This window comes from Saccoglossus kowalevskii, chromosome 7 (genome assembly GCF_978046115.1).
Source record: "Saccoglossus kowalevskii chromosome 7, keSacKowa6.1, whole genome shotgun sequence".
In the NCBI taxonomy this organism is placed as follows: Eukaryota; Metazoa; Hemichordata; class Enteropneusta; family Harrimaniidae; genus Saccoglossus; species Saccoglossus kowalevskii.
In genome coordinates, this window is record NC_140647.1 from 22,705,353 (window position 1) to 22,724,418 (window position 19,066).

At 35.3% G+C, this 19,066-nt stretch overlaps 1 protein-coding gene across 1 annotated transcript; it reads right to left on the reverse strand.

The window, feature by feature from the left end:
- Positions 1-1,876: 1,876 nt before the first annotated feature.
- Positions 1,877-16,212, reverse strand: LOC100368073 (uncharacterized). The gene is made up of 9 exons (XM_085501314.1): positions 15,812-16,212; positions 11,133-11,177; positions 7,299-10,839; positions 6,739-7,066; positions 6,134-6,316; positions 5,548-5,927; positions 4,916-5,423; positions 4,743-4,800; positions 1,877-4,583 (listed from the first exon to the last, which is right to left on the reverse strand). The coding sequence occupies exons 1-9, from the start codon at positions 16,125-16,127 to the stop codon at positions 4,162-4,164; spliced, it is 5,781 nt and encodes a 1,926-aa protein (XP_085357440.1). The 5' UTR covers positions 16,128-16,212; the 3' UTR covers positions 1,877-4,161.
- Positions 16,213-19,066: the final 2,854 nt, after the last annotated feature.

A 19,066-nucleotide genomic window follows, 5' to 3' on the forward strand; every position in this document is an offset into this window, starting at 1 on the left:
ACGAGGGGTCATTTACCAAAGGGAGTTATTCGAATATTACGAGTAGTCATTTACCAAAGGGAGTTATTGAAATGTTACGAGTAGTCATTTACAAAACGGAGTTGTTGAAATGTTACGAGGAGTTATTTACCAAAGGGAGTTATTGAAATGTTATGAGGAGTCATTTACCAAAGGGGGTCATTGAAATGTTACGAGTAGTCGTTTACCAAAGGGAGTTATTAAAATGTTACGAGGAATCATTTACCAAAGGGAGTCAATGAAATGTTACGAGAAGTCATTTACCAAAGGGAGTCATTAAAATGTTACGAGGAGTCATTTACCAAAGGGAGTTATTGAAATGTTACGAGGAGTCATTTGCCAAAAGGAGTTATTGGAATGTTACGAGTAGTCATTAACCAAAGGGAGTTATTGAAATGTTACGAGGAGTCATTTACCAAAGGGGGTCATTGAAATGTTACGAGTAGTCATTTACCAAAGGGAGTCATTAAAATGTTACGAGGAGTCATTTACCAAAGGGAGTTATTGAAATGTTACGAGTAGTCATTTACCAAAGGGAGTCATTGAAGTGTTACGAGTAGTCGTTTACCAAAGGGAGTTATTAAAATGTTACGAGGAATCATTTACCAAAGGGAGTCAATGAAATGTTACGAGAAGTCATTTACCAAAGGGAGTCATTAAAATGTTACGAGGAGTCATTTACCAAAGGGAGTTATTGAAATGTTACGAGGAGTCATTTGCCAAAAGGAGTTATTGGAATGTTACGAGTAGTCATTAACCAAAGGGAGTTATTGAAATGTTACGAGGAGTCATTTACCAAAGGGGGTCATTGAAATGTTACGAGTAGTCATTTACCAAAGGGGGTCATTAAATTGTTACGAGGAGTCATTTACCAAAGGGAGTTATTGGAATGTTACGAGTAGTCATTTACCAAAGGAAGTAATTAAAATGTTACAGGAAGTCATTTACCAAAGGGAGTTATTGAAATGTTACGACGAGTCGTTTACCAAAAGGAGTTATTAAAATGTTACGAGGAATCATTTACCAAAGGGAGTCAATGAAATGTTACGAGAAGTCATTTACCAAAGGGAGTCATTAAAATGTTACGAGGAGTCATTTGCCAAAAGGAGTTATTGGAATGTTACGAGTAGTCATTAACCAAAGGGAGTTATTGAAATGTTACGAGGAGTCATTTACCAAAGGGGGTCATTGAAATGTTACGAGTAGTCATTTACCAAAGGGAGTCATTAAAATGTTACGAGGAGTCATTTACCAAAGGGAGTTATTGGAATGTTACGAGTAGTCATTTACCAAAGGGAGTTATCGAAATGTTACGAGGAGTCATTTACCAAAGGGAGTCATTGAAATGTTACGAGTAGTCATTTACCAAAGGGAGTCATTAAAATGTTACGAGGAGTCATTCACCAACGGGAGTTATTGAAATGTTACGAGGAGTCATTTACCAAAGGGAGTTATTGGAATGTTACGAGTAGTCATTTACCAAAGGGAGTTGTTGAAGTGTTACGAGTAGTCATTTATCAAAGGGAGTTGTTGAAATGTTACGAGGAGTCAATTACTAAAGGGAGTTATTGAAATGTTACGAGGAATCATTTACCAAAGGGAGTTATTAAAATGTTACGAGGAGTCATTTACCAAAGGGAGTTATTGAAATGTTACGAGGAGTCATTTACTAAAGGGAGTTATTGAAATGTTACGAGGAGTCATTTACCAAAGGGAGTCATTGTAATGTTACGAGGAGTCATTTACCAATGGGAGGCAGCTTGTGATATGTAAAAAAAAGAGATATTGCCAAATTCTAACAACCTTACAGTCCACCACACTATACAAATGCATACGATTTCATAAAGACAGAATAAACTTCTTCTATATAGTGTTTTATTACAAGATACTATTACATAGAAAACATATAACACACAATCATACAACAGTATATAAGTTACCAATAAACAAAGAAATAAAACACACCAAATATCCATGCTTGCAAATCGTAGCGGAAAAGCATGAATCATTAACAATAGTTCTCTGTGTTAGACAACCATGTGACAGTTCTCGTAAGATAATATGGGTTAGGTCACACTGAAACATGCAATTTTAAGCGGAACAAGATTATGTTGAACCAGTTCCAGTTTTGTAGTGGACGTATTGATTGTGTGTGTGTCCTGTATACACCCATGTTATATGTTCGTAAATTACAGAAAATGTAATACGCATTGATGAAACAAAACAAAATATGCTACTTAATAGTGTTGATCTCTGCTAAAGAAATTTATTCAACCTTAAAAAACGGGTTATACTATCACCCACACATATCAAGCCTCCAGTGCCCAATGATGTGTCAACTCAAAAATTCTTCAGCCAAAATAAGTGCAGCTCAGATGTTTTTCAAGGAATGGCCAGTAACATCCGTATGGGTTTTAGTAGATGACATTTTAATTAAGCTAATTAGCTCTTAATTATTTCCTAATTTGACCGCACTCCAAATAACAGGTCAGTCAATGACCTATTAAATATGTTGAGGTCACAGACTGACATGTATATTTATTGATGTAGTGCGAACTGTTTCAATTTATCTTGTTCTTTTAACGAAATATTATCGTATCTGATTTTTTTTTCCATTCTTATATTGATTTATTCCGACATACATTTTGTTAACTCCCAGTTTTCAGAATGAAATTATGATGGACATATTTTTATTACGCCGGTATATTCAAAGCTGAGGGGTCGTCACCTGCGCATGTGCGGGAATCTCAAGTCTCAAGCGACGATAACAACGAACGCATTTTACGTTTTTACAGGAAATATAAAGGAAAGTTCTATTTACAGTAAAAAATTGTTTTGTTTTTTTACAATTCACAGATAAAGCAAATTCCTGATTACATTTTTAGAATATACTTGATAATTCGTGTTTTAGAATGAAAATTGGAAATTGTGTACGAACTACGACATTTAATGTTGAAGATGCATTATACGCTTACAAAAAATAAGACCTTTGTACAAATTACGAACGAATAAAAGATCTGGTTACATTTTACACCTTGCCCATGTCTACGAAATTACATTTTTTATTTATTTAAATTTCATTATTACGAAAATAAAAACAATTGATTAGAGCTTACGAAAATACTCATTGCTGAACCTCAATGTAGACATTTTCACACACCACATAATGAAATAGACAATTACGTATGCCGCATTGACCACAACATATAACACATTTTACTAATTTTAATAATAAGTGAAATATAACAACACTGCCATTATTATTTAATGGGATACAATATAATCTATTAAGTTGCAAGCTCTGGCACAAAATGGCCTTTAATCGTATATCACCTACGTTTACGATTACTCCTTTCCAACTTGAAACGTCATGGATCGGCGTATATATATATATTAATTAATTAATATCATTAGAGCAATTAAAATGTAAATCGCCATGAACGAATACGAAGCTTGTTTCTTACTTGTAAGGAAAGAACTCATTTGTAACAACTCTTGCCTCGGTAATGTCATTGCGATTTGCCGTTTTACCAGTTTGAGTTATATCTCATGAGAGCCCTAGCGATTATTACGGCTCATGTAATATTGGGGGACCGGCCGAAACATTCATTTTATAAATAAGTTACTGTTAACGTCTTTATTTGAGGCCAAACCTGGCATGTCCATTCAAATCAGAATTTAGGGTACTCTCACGTTAGCCTGCACGCGTTGATTTTTAGGATGATGTTGAGGCATTTTGGGCTTTTCTCCTTATGTTTGATTTTATTTATAATAATATATTTTTTCTGTGTTTCTAAACATGAAATATTCCCTACCCGAGTTTCTTATGGACAAATTAGTAACGCTTTTCAGGTCAGAATTGATCCCTTCAAATTTCACGTCTGTGGTTGAAATTATTGTTATAACGTTAAATCTAAAACATCATTACCTCTTTCAATTATTTTGTTGACTACGAACAATAAAATGGTTATAATTGTTGCACTAGCATATACGTCAGTGGATGCCTTAACTGCTGAGTCATTCTCTTCGTGCATTTCGCATTAGATATTTATGTAAACAAATTAACACGTGATGTCCACGTCACATGCGCAGTGTGCATTCAATACATTTCCGTTAAAATGTGTCTTTAGTTTCCGTCTGAAGTCATCTTTCCCCCGAAGATTCACTTTCCCGTCGATGACCCGCGGTACCAAGCCGTCCAGGTGCGTCAACTATACTTACACGACCGCGGTCGGCGACACTCAAACGACCGTGACTAACCGATGTATCTGTAACACTCAATCTGCTGGCAGCTGTTCTAGAACGCCCTCCCAGATACACGCATAAGTCAGATCTACCAGACTTCTCTAACGCACGGCAAAGTTTCGCGATTTTATCCGCTGAACGTCTCTCGCTGTTTCTCCACGATATTAACATATCAAACGCTTGACTTTCTGTATCCAACTGATTATCGCACTTGACTCTTTGAATCTTCGGTTGGTCGAACCCTATGTGGGGTGCAAGTAACTCGTAGTCTTCGCCGAGTTCTCTGGCCAGAGTCTTTAAACTTTCTTCACTTAGTGGGCCTGTAAGACAAACACAAAACTGTTATTTTTTATGCATTGCGTAGTTCAAATTTTATATACAATGAAAATATATAATTCGCTTATTAATAAATTCACTTATACATTATTATTGTAGCACTGTGTTAATTTTATAACTGTGCGTGATAACCATGTACATACCGGTCAACTTCACCGCCGTCTTACATGATGTCTTCGGTCTCGGTGGTGGAGGCTCTGCCTGATTGGAAGTAACAAAATGACGTGTTATGATTGAAACAACTAGACATAATTAATACATATTTAATAGATGATATTCACTTCCAGCTTCCCTACAAAACTCTTGATAAGCTTACCTTAGGCAGAGTAATGGTCATTTTTTCAACAAATCGAAGAGATTCGTTGATTTCAACCTGGTCCTCATTTTGATTTAGTTGCTCTTTTTCACAAACATACACTTGAGCCGTGCCGATGTGACAGTCCGACGCAAAATTACGATACAAATTTAACTCTTTTATTAGAAACTGTACTCGATTGGTCCGTCCTTTATAGAAAGTCAGCCTGGTTTCCTCTCCGTCAGCTCTGCAAATATTTCCGGTGAATTTAACGACTATTTCCTGTTCTTCTCGTAGTTCTATATCGCTACTTGGATCAGGTGGACCCACATAACCGTCTTTAATCATTCTATCTTCGACCAAGTCACATTGTTCATGCAATACTATCTGCAACAGCATCCGATCTCTCTCGTCATCATGTTGATGTAGTATGACATTCACAAGTGAGGTCCGTGTCCAGTTCTCCAGTGCTGTTGCCATACCTGTTCTACTGGTGCGACTGTTTGGTGGAGACATAAGCAGTAACAATCTGGAACATGATTGAACGGTGGTAAATTTAATCTGAGATATTTTTCTGAAAAATAGAATGCCTGAAATATCAATTAATGTTACACTGTTGATATTTATCAAATATATATATATATATAACTCACGCATCAGGAATATTTTCTAACTGAAATTCCACCACATCGTTTTTCAGTATTGTCATGTTAATATCATCTGATGCAAATTCTTTCCATTCTTCTTGGTTGGCGCATCTTGCTAATACATGAGGAACACATTCCGCAGTTGCATCCTTTTGTTGCATTCGTTTCCCCTGCTGCGTAGATGGCCTTGAAGAAGACCCTTTTGATTTCTCGTCCAATTTCTGCGAGGAGTTCAGGAGTGGAATTCTCAATGTCATGGGCTTGACAAGCTGAGGACGAGCGGAACAAGATACAAAAACAATGGGACTACAAGTGTCTAAGCCGTATATGCAGGACGGATGGCGCTCTCGTAGCTGTGAAATTGAAGCTGCATCTATTAGATTCAACTAGAAAATAAATATAGCATATTAAATATACCATTATATATCAACACAGACCAGTCATGTTTACATATTCTACAGTTGAACATATTAATCTTGGCCTCAACTAGGCCAAACAAAATAATTACATGTATTATAGGCATTAATCTGTTAATAATTGAAAAGTAATAAGGGTTCACATTAAGTAATATAATTACTGACTTTACACCTACCTCTAAAGACACATCAATTGGTGTACGTAATGATTGTGGAGGGAAGTTAATACTGACTCTGCGTTCAATTGATGATGTCAAGTTGCCACCTTGCCGCTCTATTCTAGCATTTTCTCGCACCAATCGAGACAACACAAAGAATGTAGAGAATCTATTGACACGAACTTCAGCAAATGTTTTCCCCTAAAAATTAAACATGCACCATTAACATACTATTTCAAAACCATGCCAACAAGGCATCTACACAATTATAATTATATTGGAACAGGCCAAACACCCAGGTAGTCATCAATCAGAATAGGTACTGATTAATCACGAATCAAATAAATAAATAAATAAATAAAATAAGGCTTTTATTTTTTTAGATTTTGCTTGGGAAAATGTTTTACAAAGTGAATCAACAGCACATATTTAATTTAAACCTTCACTAAATATTAAATTCAGTGGGGAATTTGTTGCAACTGTTGCAGTTTATCTAACCTTTGCTGTTATCAGTATACACAACGTTTAACACGGAATAAGCGGATGTTTATAAGCCTTTGACCAAAAATTATCTTCCTTAACACGTATAAGTTCGTGTATATACTATATATAGCATGAAATACCTTGAATTCATCAAATGACCTATCAGTTGAGTTTGTTGGAGTCAACTTCCACGTCTTTCCATTCACTGTAGTTTTAACAACAATTTCTCTGTCTCTACCCCGCAAAGAAGTATCAAATGGAATAGCTACTAAGGCAAATTTCGACAGATTCACATTTTGTGGTTCTATTTTCACTACATGGCTGAATGGTTGGTCATGGACACCTACAGCATTTCTCATTAGATTACTGGCCTCACTACATGTTATGTGAATGTCATCCAATACACCAGGAGGCGTTCTAATAACACATAGAAGTTGGTCTTCTGTTTCTTCATTGTTGATGTAAAACCTGAAAAAGTGGATCGAATTGGTCACATTGCAATAAAACCATTTAGCTGTGCATGAAATAAAAACTAACATGTAATAGAATTACATCTATTAGGATAATAATGATAATGATAATAATAATAATAATGATAATAATAATAATAATAATAATAATAATAATAATAATAATAATAATAATAATAATAATAATAATAATAATAATAATAATAATAATAATAATAATAAGCACTAACTTATGACATGCCCAACTCTTGGGATTCTTCTGTTTCATTTCCTCAAAGCATGTTTTGACTACGCTGGTCGCCTTACTAACTGTCTGAGTATGCTCCTTCATAACTGTTGTACATTGATTAACTTCAGTCGATTTCTCGTCAATTTCTTCTGCAGGAAACCTCTCTTGCCTGGTCATAATGTGTAGTTTGTCGATGACTTTACTACTGGCCTTGTTCGTCTTGATCAAGTTCTCTGTGCTTTCTTTAAGGTACTTCAAACTTTCAATCACATGTTCAATTGCTTTTCTGGCTTCATCTGTATCACGTCCACAATCTTCTACTGCTGCAGTTATTGTGTCAATTATTTCTATGGCATCTTTTCCATTTCTATTACACTCATTCAGAACATCTCTAGCAACTTCTAAGTTCGCCTGGGCCTTTTGAACTGCCTGACTGCGTTTCTCAGTATTAATCATTTTCTGTACTTCCATTTTTACTTTATGGCATTCTTCAATTTCACTCTCTGTCGTGGAAGCCAAAGCATTAGTTTCATTTACCATCTTCTCTAATTCAACACTTTTTTGCTTTATGTCACTTTCTGCCAACCCAGATTCGTGTAATACCACATAAACTGCTTTTATGTGTTCCCTGGACTTATCTACATGTTCTTTTGCTTTTTCTGAACAAACCTTGGATTTCATATGTATGGATTCTAACCTTTCCTTGCAATGTTCATCATCAATGTTATATTTATCTAACTCTTCTTTCAGACACAGAGCCTGTTTTGCTGTTTCCATTGCAGCTTCTGCGCATGTATTAAGCCACTCAACAGCCCCCTCTGCAACGTTTGCTGATTTTTTTGCATCTTGTGCTGCTTTTTTTAAAGCTAGTCCTGATAAAAAGTCAGAGATGAATTGTTTTATTTCAGAAGACAGCGATTGCACAGACCCATGAAGCTGGTGAACTTCCGTAAAATTCTTTTCTGCTTTATCAAAAATAGTTTTCATTTCTTCCTCACTCTCTCGTCTCTTATATTTATCCATTGCCTCCTGTGCTATGGTTTCTGCAGTCTCAGTTAATTCTTTCAATCTAAGATTGTTGTCTCGACATGTTCGTTCCATTTTCTCAACATCTCGATAAATTTCTGGGTTTACTTTTATGACTCCATCATCCAAACTACTAGTGTCTAAACTGAGTAGTGCATTCTGTGTGTCACTGATGTTTGACATTTGTTTTGATGCAGAATTTGGTTTTTCAATATTCAATACTTGACTGACTACAGACACTCGCCTTGTTTTCTTCACAGCTACAGATGTTTTTCTTCTTGGAGCTGCTTTTTCACACTCATATTCTAACTTGACACCTGGGCTGTCCTCAACTTCTCTCTTGAATGTGTCCACATTAGTACACACTTCCTTATACAGTCGATGAGTTTCTTCTTGAGCAGAATGTGATTCTTTTACCTGATATTTTATCTTGTTTAAAATTGTTTGCCTTTTTGAAGTGCTCTCTGCTATAGCTACCAGGCCCTTTAACCATTTATTATTGGTTCTCACTTTTCCAATATCACTTTCTGTAACTTTCATTGCTGTCTGGACTGCATGTAATAGTTGTTCTTCATTCTCCGGTTTTTCTTGTTCAGATTTTGCTATTGTTAATTCTTCTGTTGCACTTTTTAGTTGTTTAATTGACTTTTCTAGGTTAAATGCTAATCCCTTAAGTAATTCTACCATTTCTTTCAACTCTTTCACAAGCTTTTTATGTTCTGCACTATCTTGTTCGATTTCATATGCTAAGTTTTTACATTGTGCTAGCAAACCACATGCATTATAAAGCTCATCATCAAAGGATGGTTGAATATCTTCTACTTCTTTTAAGAGTTTCCAACCATCATCATTCATCAGGGCTTTATCCAGCTGTAGTTTCAGTTCCTTATTTTTCTTTTGTATACATTCAAATATTACGTTTGCATTTTTTTTTGCAGCGTGAAGTTTCTGGCTACATTCTGCTTTGGTTAATTCATCAATCAATTGTCTAATCTTACCACTATTCGATTTACTTTTTGCAACCTCTAGTATTTCATCAGCTTTATTTTGGATTGATTGGTGACTTTCTTTAGTACGGCTTGTCTCTTCTTGCAGTAATACAAAGTTGCTTTTTATCTCTTTAATTAAGGAAAGAAATTCTGACTCATCCAAACCACTACTTTTTACAGTTTGTTCCATTTGCCCAATCTGTTTGTCTACAGCACTCTCTAATTTTTCAACCTCTTCTGCATGACTTTCTGCATCTTTGGTAATCGTTACTACTGTCTCCCGAAGAGCTAATTTTGTTTCTTTTTCTTTTGCTATCATTTCCTTAACTTTTTTCACATTATCATCAGTATCATCGGAAAGCTTAAGTGCATCACTTACTACATCCTCTATCTTCTTTTTCCACATTAAAACATCTTCAGCTAGACCGCTTTCATTTTCTGCTAAAGAGATGTCATCATTACTAATTTCATTCAACTTCTCAGTCACTGTCTTCAGCTCATTAACAAATGATTGAGCTTCTTTAAATAGATCCTCGCCATTCGCAACATTTTTTTCCAAATCTTCACGACATTTGTCTATGTCATCATCATCAATAAACGCAGCATTTTCTTTCAATTGCTCAATACCCTGTTTCATTGCTTCAACTTTAACACCAGCCTTTCTTACTATTTCTTCTATATCATAAATTACTACTGTCCTTGCATTTGATATTTTGTCTTCCTCTCTGTCTACTTCTTTGTCTTCTACTTCATCTTTTTGATTGACTTCTTCTTTGTCCTTTACTTTGTTTTCTTGTTCGTCTTCTTTTCTGACTTCAACTTTGTCTTCTACTTTGTTTTCTTGTTCGTCTTCTTTTCTGACTTCAACTTTGTCTTCTACTTTGTTTTCTTGTTCCTCTTCTTTTTTGACTTCAACTTTGTCTTCTACTTTGTTTTCTTGTTCCTCTTCTTTTTTGACTTCATCTTTGTTTTCTACTATGTCTTCTTCCTTGTCTTTTTCGTTTTTCTCATCATTGTTTTCTACTTTGTCTTCCTTTTCTTCAACTGTTTCTTCTGTTGCATCTTCTACTTTTGTCTTGTCGTCTACTTTGTCTTCTTCCTCGTCTTCTTCTCTATCGTCACCATTGTGTTCGAATTTCTCTCCTTTTTCTTCAACTTTGTCTTCCTTTGTGTTCTTTACATCATCTTCTTTGTCTTCTACTTTGTGTTCTGTTTTCGCCTGTTCCGTGTCATCTAATCTGTTTTCCTCTGTGTATCCATTCTTGTCTTCTACATTGTTTTTTGAATTGTCTCCTCTGTCTTCAAATGTGTCTTCTTCTTTTTCGCGTTCTTTGTCACTTTCCTTGTCTTCTTCTTTACATAAGTCTGTCATAATAGCTGCAACTTCGGATTCAGATAACTCAGTGATCTTAGCAATACTGTTAGCTAACTCTATCATATGTTCTATGTTGCATTGTGCACCCTCTCCATATTCGACAAGATCTGCCAAAGCCTTGTCTGTTTCGTGTAGTTGTGCCAATACCATTTCTGTTGGATCGATAGTAACATTTTTTTAAATGAATGTCTGCAAACATGGTTGAAGGAAACATAACTGAATAACATACATGTATTCTATAATAATAATTATCAAATTATGTGTACAATACATAAGTAGATCATTAAGGTTGTTTAGATAGTATTCATTATTATTATTGTTATTATTATTATTATTACTTATGTTAAATGAAATCACATTTATGGCTTGTTATCTCCAGTTATCAGTTCATATCATAATCATCAGTTCAAAATACCATAACTACAAACATTGGACACACTCTTACCTTCAGGACGCTGTTCCATGTCTGGACTCTCTTGGACTGTAATCACTGAAAAGTTAAAAAATATAACAGGGTGATTGTGACAGATAAACACGAAAGAATGGTTTGACCATCTACTTTAGCACTACAATATGTACAAAAATATTTTCTTTCCAAGAACTTAAGTGCATCGTGTATTATGTGAATATTTCCCATTCTATTAGGGGGACGAATATATTCAGCATATATTTGTATCTATATTTTACGCATTTATAATTAACATTTATATTTGCATTATGTAATTATTTTGTAGATTCCACTATTAAAATAGATATCAAACTTATAATTATAATTGAAAATTACAATCGAAATGCATTTAAATATAAATGCGTAAAATACGGAAAAAAACTACAATACAAAAAATCGTTATAATTCTAAAAGGTATAGTCATGAACCTCCTCTGTTGACGTAAATATATCCAATTCAATGGCACTGTGTTGTTCAACAGACCATAGTTCTGGTGACTTAATGGTTTTGTGTTCTAAAAATAACAAACTGGTGAAACTGTAAATAAGGGCGAAGTTTAATAGCTCAAGTTACTTTAGATGTGGTAGTTTGGATAGTATTTATACAGCTACGATTATGCTCTACTCAGTTTTAGTTTCATTTTTACTCTATGTATCAAAAGCTGTATTGTAAGTAAATGCCTTAGACTCGCAAAATGCTAGTCGTACTTAGTACCACCACCACACATGCCCCCCCCCCCACCCAGTGCGGACTACTACACACATTTGGGTCAAAGCCATTTTTAGGTGACTGTGATGTAATTCGATAATGCCGTTCTGGTCAAGGTTCTGATCTAAGGTGGGATCATACATTTCATTCCAGGAATGTGTCAAAGGTGCTGGGCTTTCCTAGCACTATTATCTAGATGGTGTTGCCGTTTGCGACAACTCCCACCCCTTCTGGGAAACATATTTGTAATTGTGTATATCTGTTTGGTTGGTTGGTTCCCGTGATATATTTTGTCTTGGCAACCAAATTAGTTAAATGAAATAGATTGATTTGTGATGCACGTTCCATCTTTGGATGGCACCCTAATTAGACTGGTTAACGGTATCCCGCATTGTTATGACACTATTGGAGTTCGAATTTGCAATAATCGATCTTAATAACAACTAACTTGGCTTCAGTTCCAGCATGGTGGATATTTTCTAGTTCATAATTACGTGAAAAATTCCAATATCAATCCACAATGTAAAAACAAATGAGTATATTTAAGCCCTACTCGAGTATATTTCACGGTATGGACTGGATGTACGATGTTATCCGAGTTTTTATTTACTTATTTGGTTGATGAAAATTGATTTAGGTGTTGAGAATACTGAGTGTTTTAATGCAATGTAAACACTCTCTGAGATACATCAAATGTGATGGCAAAATATTTTCCTAATTATGCTGATAGTTATAATTTAGTTTAGTTTAGTTTATATATATAATTGAACACATATTAAAATATGTCTTCAGAGTTCATACTTTGTAACAAATGTGGCAACTATATGGCTCAAAGATGGTTTGTTTCATTGAACTTTGCATAAGTTTCAATTTAATTTGAAATAGATTAAATACTTTCCAAATGTTCTGAAACTGTTTAATAGATAGGTAGTATTTTGTTGTTTTGTGGGTTTATTTGTTTTAGGAATAATAATAATAATAGAAATGAATATAACAAGTTTTAGTAATATAATGTATGCATCAGAATCGCCAAATTTATATGTAGCACACCATACAAATAAAATCTCTTTTTAAGTATTTTTTAGAATGCAATCACCTGTGCGTAACAAGTGAAACAACTACTCCGCTCACCTCACTTCGCCTTTAAAGAATCGGATCCAGGCTATCCCTCTGTCTGGTCCAGCCATTGTTTAAACCATTGTATGTGAGTTTTGATTACACCCGTTTTACTACATCGATGCCGACGGGGAGACATTTCACAGTAGATTATTTTAGGTTACATCGAAATCCTGCACCCATAATTATAAAATTTTACTTCCGTGGTCTGACTTTTGGAATATGGGTATCAATCACGTAATGTCTCGTACGATCGTTCTCACTCTCTCAGTTGATAGGCCGGACGATATACTTAAACTATATAAAAATTAAGATTTTTATGAATAATAGTACTCCCATGGTGCATATCACTTACTAGTGTATGAATACTTATTCACTGTTCAATGTGTAAAGCCATGGGAATAATTATCACCATGTAGGGCGTCTTAGCATAATGTTGAAACAGGTATTTCCTGCATTTTTTACAGTCCGAAGATTTGGGTTTAATTATGAATCTCCATTGTATGTAGTTTGTTTCCATGCCAACAAGTTCAGGTATTTATACTTTTTCAGTGTGTTATTTATTTGATATAATCTTTCACTCAATAAAAATACAACAAATTTGCAGTGCTTTTTAATTTTCAGCATTTTTGCTCGTAAACCGCGTCCATCATCATTAAAGGGTGTGGTCGTCGCGTCGCGCCCCGTTCAATATAGAACTCTTAGCGACGTATACAACGCGCGTGAAATGTTATTTGTTTACATATAGCATGATATTTGAACACGCGCTAGTGCGACGACCACCGCCCTTTAAGGTGCCTAAGTTGCCTCGACGCGTCGTGTCAGACATGGAGTCCCACGCAACTTGCACAACGGGTGTAAAATACATTGTTTACACGAAATTTAAGGTAGCGAGAAGGTTTTGTGATGTTTTTAAATAAAACATTCTCTATCTGTTGTCTCGTTCAGAACAGTAATTTAGGTTATATATATCAAAAGACTGAGTATAGAGGTGCAAGTTCGCACAAACTGGACAGACATTGTTTACATAATTATCACGTGACATCAAAAATGGCGAACCTTGTAAAAATGACTAAGTACGCGATTGCGAGAGCACACTGCGGAATTTCCTGGTGAAATTTAAGTTATGCATTGTCCGTAATCAAGTCCATTGAAATGCGTCTCCGATAATCAAAAGACCTATTATTCCGATTTCAATGCAGGTTTGTTTTTTTGTCCCCAAATTATTTCATACTTGGCACCTTTAACAGACTATTATTCTGTGACAAAGCATTTTCTTTAAAAACCCAGACATATTTCGCACCATCATTATCTTTTGAACGATAACTGCGAGTTTGAATGTCCTAGTCCGAACGCACTTGATTTGGCGGCGGTCCCAATGAGTCGTTCTCGATCAAAACTTCAACTCGAGAAAAACGCGAAAAACAGTTTTGGTTAATAAAACACTGTAGATTTGCTGCATTATTATAAATATACACTAAAAATGGCCAAACATATTAACCACTGATATCATAGAACTCATAAAGAGTGTCAGATAATGAATAATTTCAAGCTCGAGCGCGAAAAATGAAGAAAACTGCTGGCATTTGAGTCCGTACTCCAGGAACGTTCGGGTTTTCCATTGTTATGCAAACGAACAACGAGGGATAATCCTCTGACAAACATTACTGTCCCACTGTACACGCTGGCAGTTTACAAACAAGCTAATCATTCAAGTGTCTCAGATAAGACATCTAATAAAACGGTTTTCATTGTGAAATAAAATTGCCGATGTTTGAAAAAAAATTGCTGTGTCAGAGTGCGACACTGAGTGGCAGATTTTTCTTTGCCTCGTCTGTCAACGCTTTCTTTCTTTTCTTCGCCATTGCGTTAGAAAAAAAATGTATTAGTAAAATAGAATATTGACTTGGAAAATAAAACGATTTAAAAGAAAGTTGTGCAAAGTTACAGTACTCCTTTCGCACAACCTCCCGCCCGCTTCCGCTTTCCAATCACCTTTTTCTCTCGCTTTTGAGACCGCTTGTTGAATTCGACCGGACAATTTCCGCTTTTTTTTCGACCGCGCAAACCCCGAAATATCACCGCCCACCTGCTCGCTCGCGCGCATTTAAAATTCGGACTAACAGAATAATTTCCGAGGTTCACGTTAGATAAACACGCATTGTTTGCAACTGGAAGCTTATCACCCGTTATATCAGAATCGTCAACAACAGAGTATACAGATAAGATGTTATCATTTAATTCCTTCCAAAGATAAACACTATGCAAATATCCACGAAACGGCAGTTGTAGTCTTTTCTGCTAGTGTTTTAAAACACTAATTTGAGCAACGTTATTGCGCAATTTCGATCTTTTGTAAACCTGGGGTGATGTATCAAGGTCTAAAGTAACCGTTTTATCAATTTTTGAAAAATCAAGAAAAAAGTGAAAATTTCCCTTCTCGCTACCTTAAAGACGATGATATATATATATATACGTTTTTACCAAATACTCTTTTTGTTGGTATAATTGAACACACTTATAGACTATTTCATTTTCATTTCCACTGGAACTTATGGAGAGTATATTGACCATAATAAATAATGGATAATAAATTAAAAATTAAATACATTGACATTATCAAAGAATTAGGTGGCATGCTATTGGAAACGATAGTGTTACATTTTGTTGATTTGTTGACAAATGGTAAAACTCCAAGCAAAGGTTGTTCTATAGAAAGCACTGGCTAAATACAATAGTATCAAATGGCCCATGAAATTAACACTGTTATACACTGTATGCATTTGTGCCCTGGGCAACCACAGTATACGTGAACGTGACGAATAAATATCACAACAAAAACAATACTCAACTCTTTTTTAGCTCTTCCTTTCTGTCTCGGACCACTGTTAGACTCTCACGCAAAGCCGTGTTGATCGCCTGCACGCCCGATGTCAACGTGCCGCTAATGCCGCTAACCGTACGCAGCCCTTGCTGCGAACTCTGCATTAGCGACTGGGTGTGCTTCAACAAGTGCTGTTCTCGGCAGTCTTTTACAAAGTCCTGCGAGTTTTTCATCTTCTCACTTTGCGTCGACAGATCAGCGGCCCATTTGATCAGCCTTGCAGAACAGCTGATATTGTCGCGTCTGCTCTCTTCCCTGTCGAATAAGACATCGTTGGCGGGCATCTTCGTAGATCTTGGTACCGCTGTGTTGATTCCCCACTGGCAATGTCTCTACACCTTGTAGCGAGGGATAGAGTAGGCACGAGCTGTGAAGTTACTTAGCGACCGCTACAGTTGAATGCTAATATCCCTGGTCAAATGTATTTTGTTTCAAATTTACACAGCGTCTCAAATGACTTGTTGTGTACGGGTGTGCCAAGAGGGTCCCTCGCGAAATATGTGCTTTTAAAAAGTGATGATGGAGGTGTGGTTTATACGCACAATGCTTTATAAAAGCGCCGTCCCTCAACACCGGTGTTGAGAGACAGTGATAGAAGTTAGCGTTTGATTTAATGCAACCATGGAATTATAAATTTATAGTTACATGATTCAATCAAGGAACACTAACCTGGACGTAATTTGAAAGTAACTACCAGTTAAATGGGTGCTTACACAGGTGTGCAATTCCTCCAGTAATACATATAATTTTTACGAAAGTATTTGCTGGTCTGGTCCGAATAATGGTTGGTGGAATAATTGAGATATAAATACTTTCTGATGTTTATTGTTAGTTAAGCCATGGCATGGTGTGAAAAGAAACTAAATGTATTGTTTACCACGTGTTTCTCATGTGTTTTCATTGTTCTAATACTAAATAAATATGCCTACATGGAACGCAGCTCATTGATGCTTTATGACCTGAAGTAAACCGTGGTAACCTGGCAACTCAGTTGCTACGTACGTAACCGGCAATTCAGCTACTGCGTACGTTGGAAACTCAGTTGTTTCGTAACCTGACAACTAAGATAACATTACAGAGCAAATCCACCAATAGTAAGTAATTGACGAAGGAGCACCCTACATTTATTTTGAAGGAAATATCTCTCCGTGTTTTGAACTGCTAGGATAGGCAAAAAAAGTACTAGTTACAGAGATCATAAGAGTGACACACTGCTATAAATCATACTGTTACCAATTATTATATTAACGCGGCACCGCTGTGAATGTACCCCAGGGGCTGGAGGTTGTAGTGTTGTATCATACCGGGCGGGCGAAACATTACAACCTCCAGTGCCTGGGGTACTGTGAATGAGTCGTTCCTCTACGATTTAGCTTTAATGCATCGCGGACTAGATATTTCATACTACAAACCATTGTCACTAAAGTGGAGGAGTTCAAAGAGTGTTATAATTTACTAGCAACAATCATGATAACGAATATTGAAAACAATTAATAGTTATTGGATTTATTAATATTAGATGGATCATGTTTTGGCGGTACAAGTACAAACATGATACTACTATACGGTATAGGTTAAAACATACCATGTATAATACGAGGATAATATTTAACTTACCCACTAGTAAAAATTACACTCTACCCCAAATTGATTAAAATAAATCCTAGTTTTGGCATTATTTTCAAGTTATTTTATTTTATTTTATTTTATTTTATTTTATTTTATTTTATTTTATTTTATTTTATTTTATTTTATTTTATTTTATTTTATTATAAATAAAATACATGCCGTACAATACTGTAACATCAGATTTTAATCAGATTGACTCTACCCGAGGAGAGTAAAATATTATGTAGTATGCAACGCACGAACTCTCTTAGTGTATCTGCATTTATTTTTGACAAAGGCATCCTATTTTATCGTGATAATAGTGTAATTCTGTAATTCAAATCACAATGAAACGGTTTGGATTACATTAATCGTATCCCTCTCTTGGTCACCTGTCCCATTGTCTCGGCAGCGCGTTTAGAGCTCCTATAGAATATATTATATCACTATTCGTCATGTGATCCATCGCAGTGGCTGTACGACTAGTCCTGTAATGCCACTTTTTGACCCACTCCATTTGTCCTGTGGCTATACTTTCTGAAACTGAGCACTTTGCCATTAATTAGACTGTATACAATGGATTTCTCGAACGCAGACCTCGAACTGGTACAGGTGGCAATACTATCTGGGATTTATTCTTGAATACACATTTCCTTTAAACCACGCCCTCTAGTGAGGAAAAACATTTCCCGTCATTGAATATCGCTAATTTTAAAGAGAAAAGTAAAATGTTCCCTCCACAAACGCCATTAATTCATCAATTCGCGAATATGAAATGGTTTACAGTACGTGTATCTCGTTATTTGTTTATTTATGATAATTCGAATAATGTCTGCCTAGTTTCCCCTTACCAAGTACCCAGGAGTATTTCTAGAAACATCTAACTGTCATCGATATACAGATAGAATAGAATAATGCTTTATTAATACCATAAAGAGAAAGTTAACATTTCTTTTTAGGTTTTCACATTAATAATAAAAGTACATGAAATTTAAAAAAAATGATTTAAAAAGAACTCAAAATTGATGAACGACAAAAATACTACAGGCAATTATTAATAATATAAGAAATATTATAATACTGTGATATGTAATTATATCTGTATAAAATATAAAAGAACATGACAAAATAAAAGAATTAGTCTTGTTTAGATTTAACTAAATATTTGCAAAGAGTGATAAGATGGTCTGTATTTGGTGACTTTAGTTTAAATTGTTCTTTTTTTGTTTAAGTTTTGGTAATCACTGTTAATTTCTTTAAGGATATTATATATGTCATCTCTGTGTTCTGTGTACCAGTTTACATTCTAGTAAATGATGTAATTCATCCTCTATTTCTTTACAGTGGATGCATAATCTGTCTTTTATCAGTGCTTTTGGTTTTGTGTACCTTCCTGTTTCTATAGCTAGTTTGTGACTACTTGTTCTAAATCATGCTAGCATGTTGATTTAATGTCTGTTATCTATGTGCTTTTATGTAATGTTCCATGTCTAGTGTGGTTTTGTATGTACTGTAAGTGCGCAGTTTTGCATCATCTCTTTTATTGTCATTGTTCCATGCGTTAGTGTAATATTCTCTGATTGAAATTATCAGTTCTTGTATTGTTATATTATCT

Excerpts from the sequence above, each read along its gene's own strand:
- LOC100368073 (XM_085501314.1), bottom strand. The coding sequence starts at position 16,127 with ATGCCCGCCAACGATGTCTTATTCGACAGGGAAGAGAGCAGACGCGAC. Across the intron at positions 6,317-6,738 it reads GGTCATTTGATGAATTCAAG|GGGAAAACATTTGCTGAAGT; the intron begins GTATTTCATGCT and ends TTTAATTTTTAG. Across the intron at positions 4,801-4,915 it reads TGACCATTACTCTGCCTAAG|GCAGAGCCTCCACCACCGAG; the intron begins GTAAGCTTATCA and ends ACTTCCAATCAG.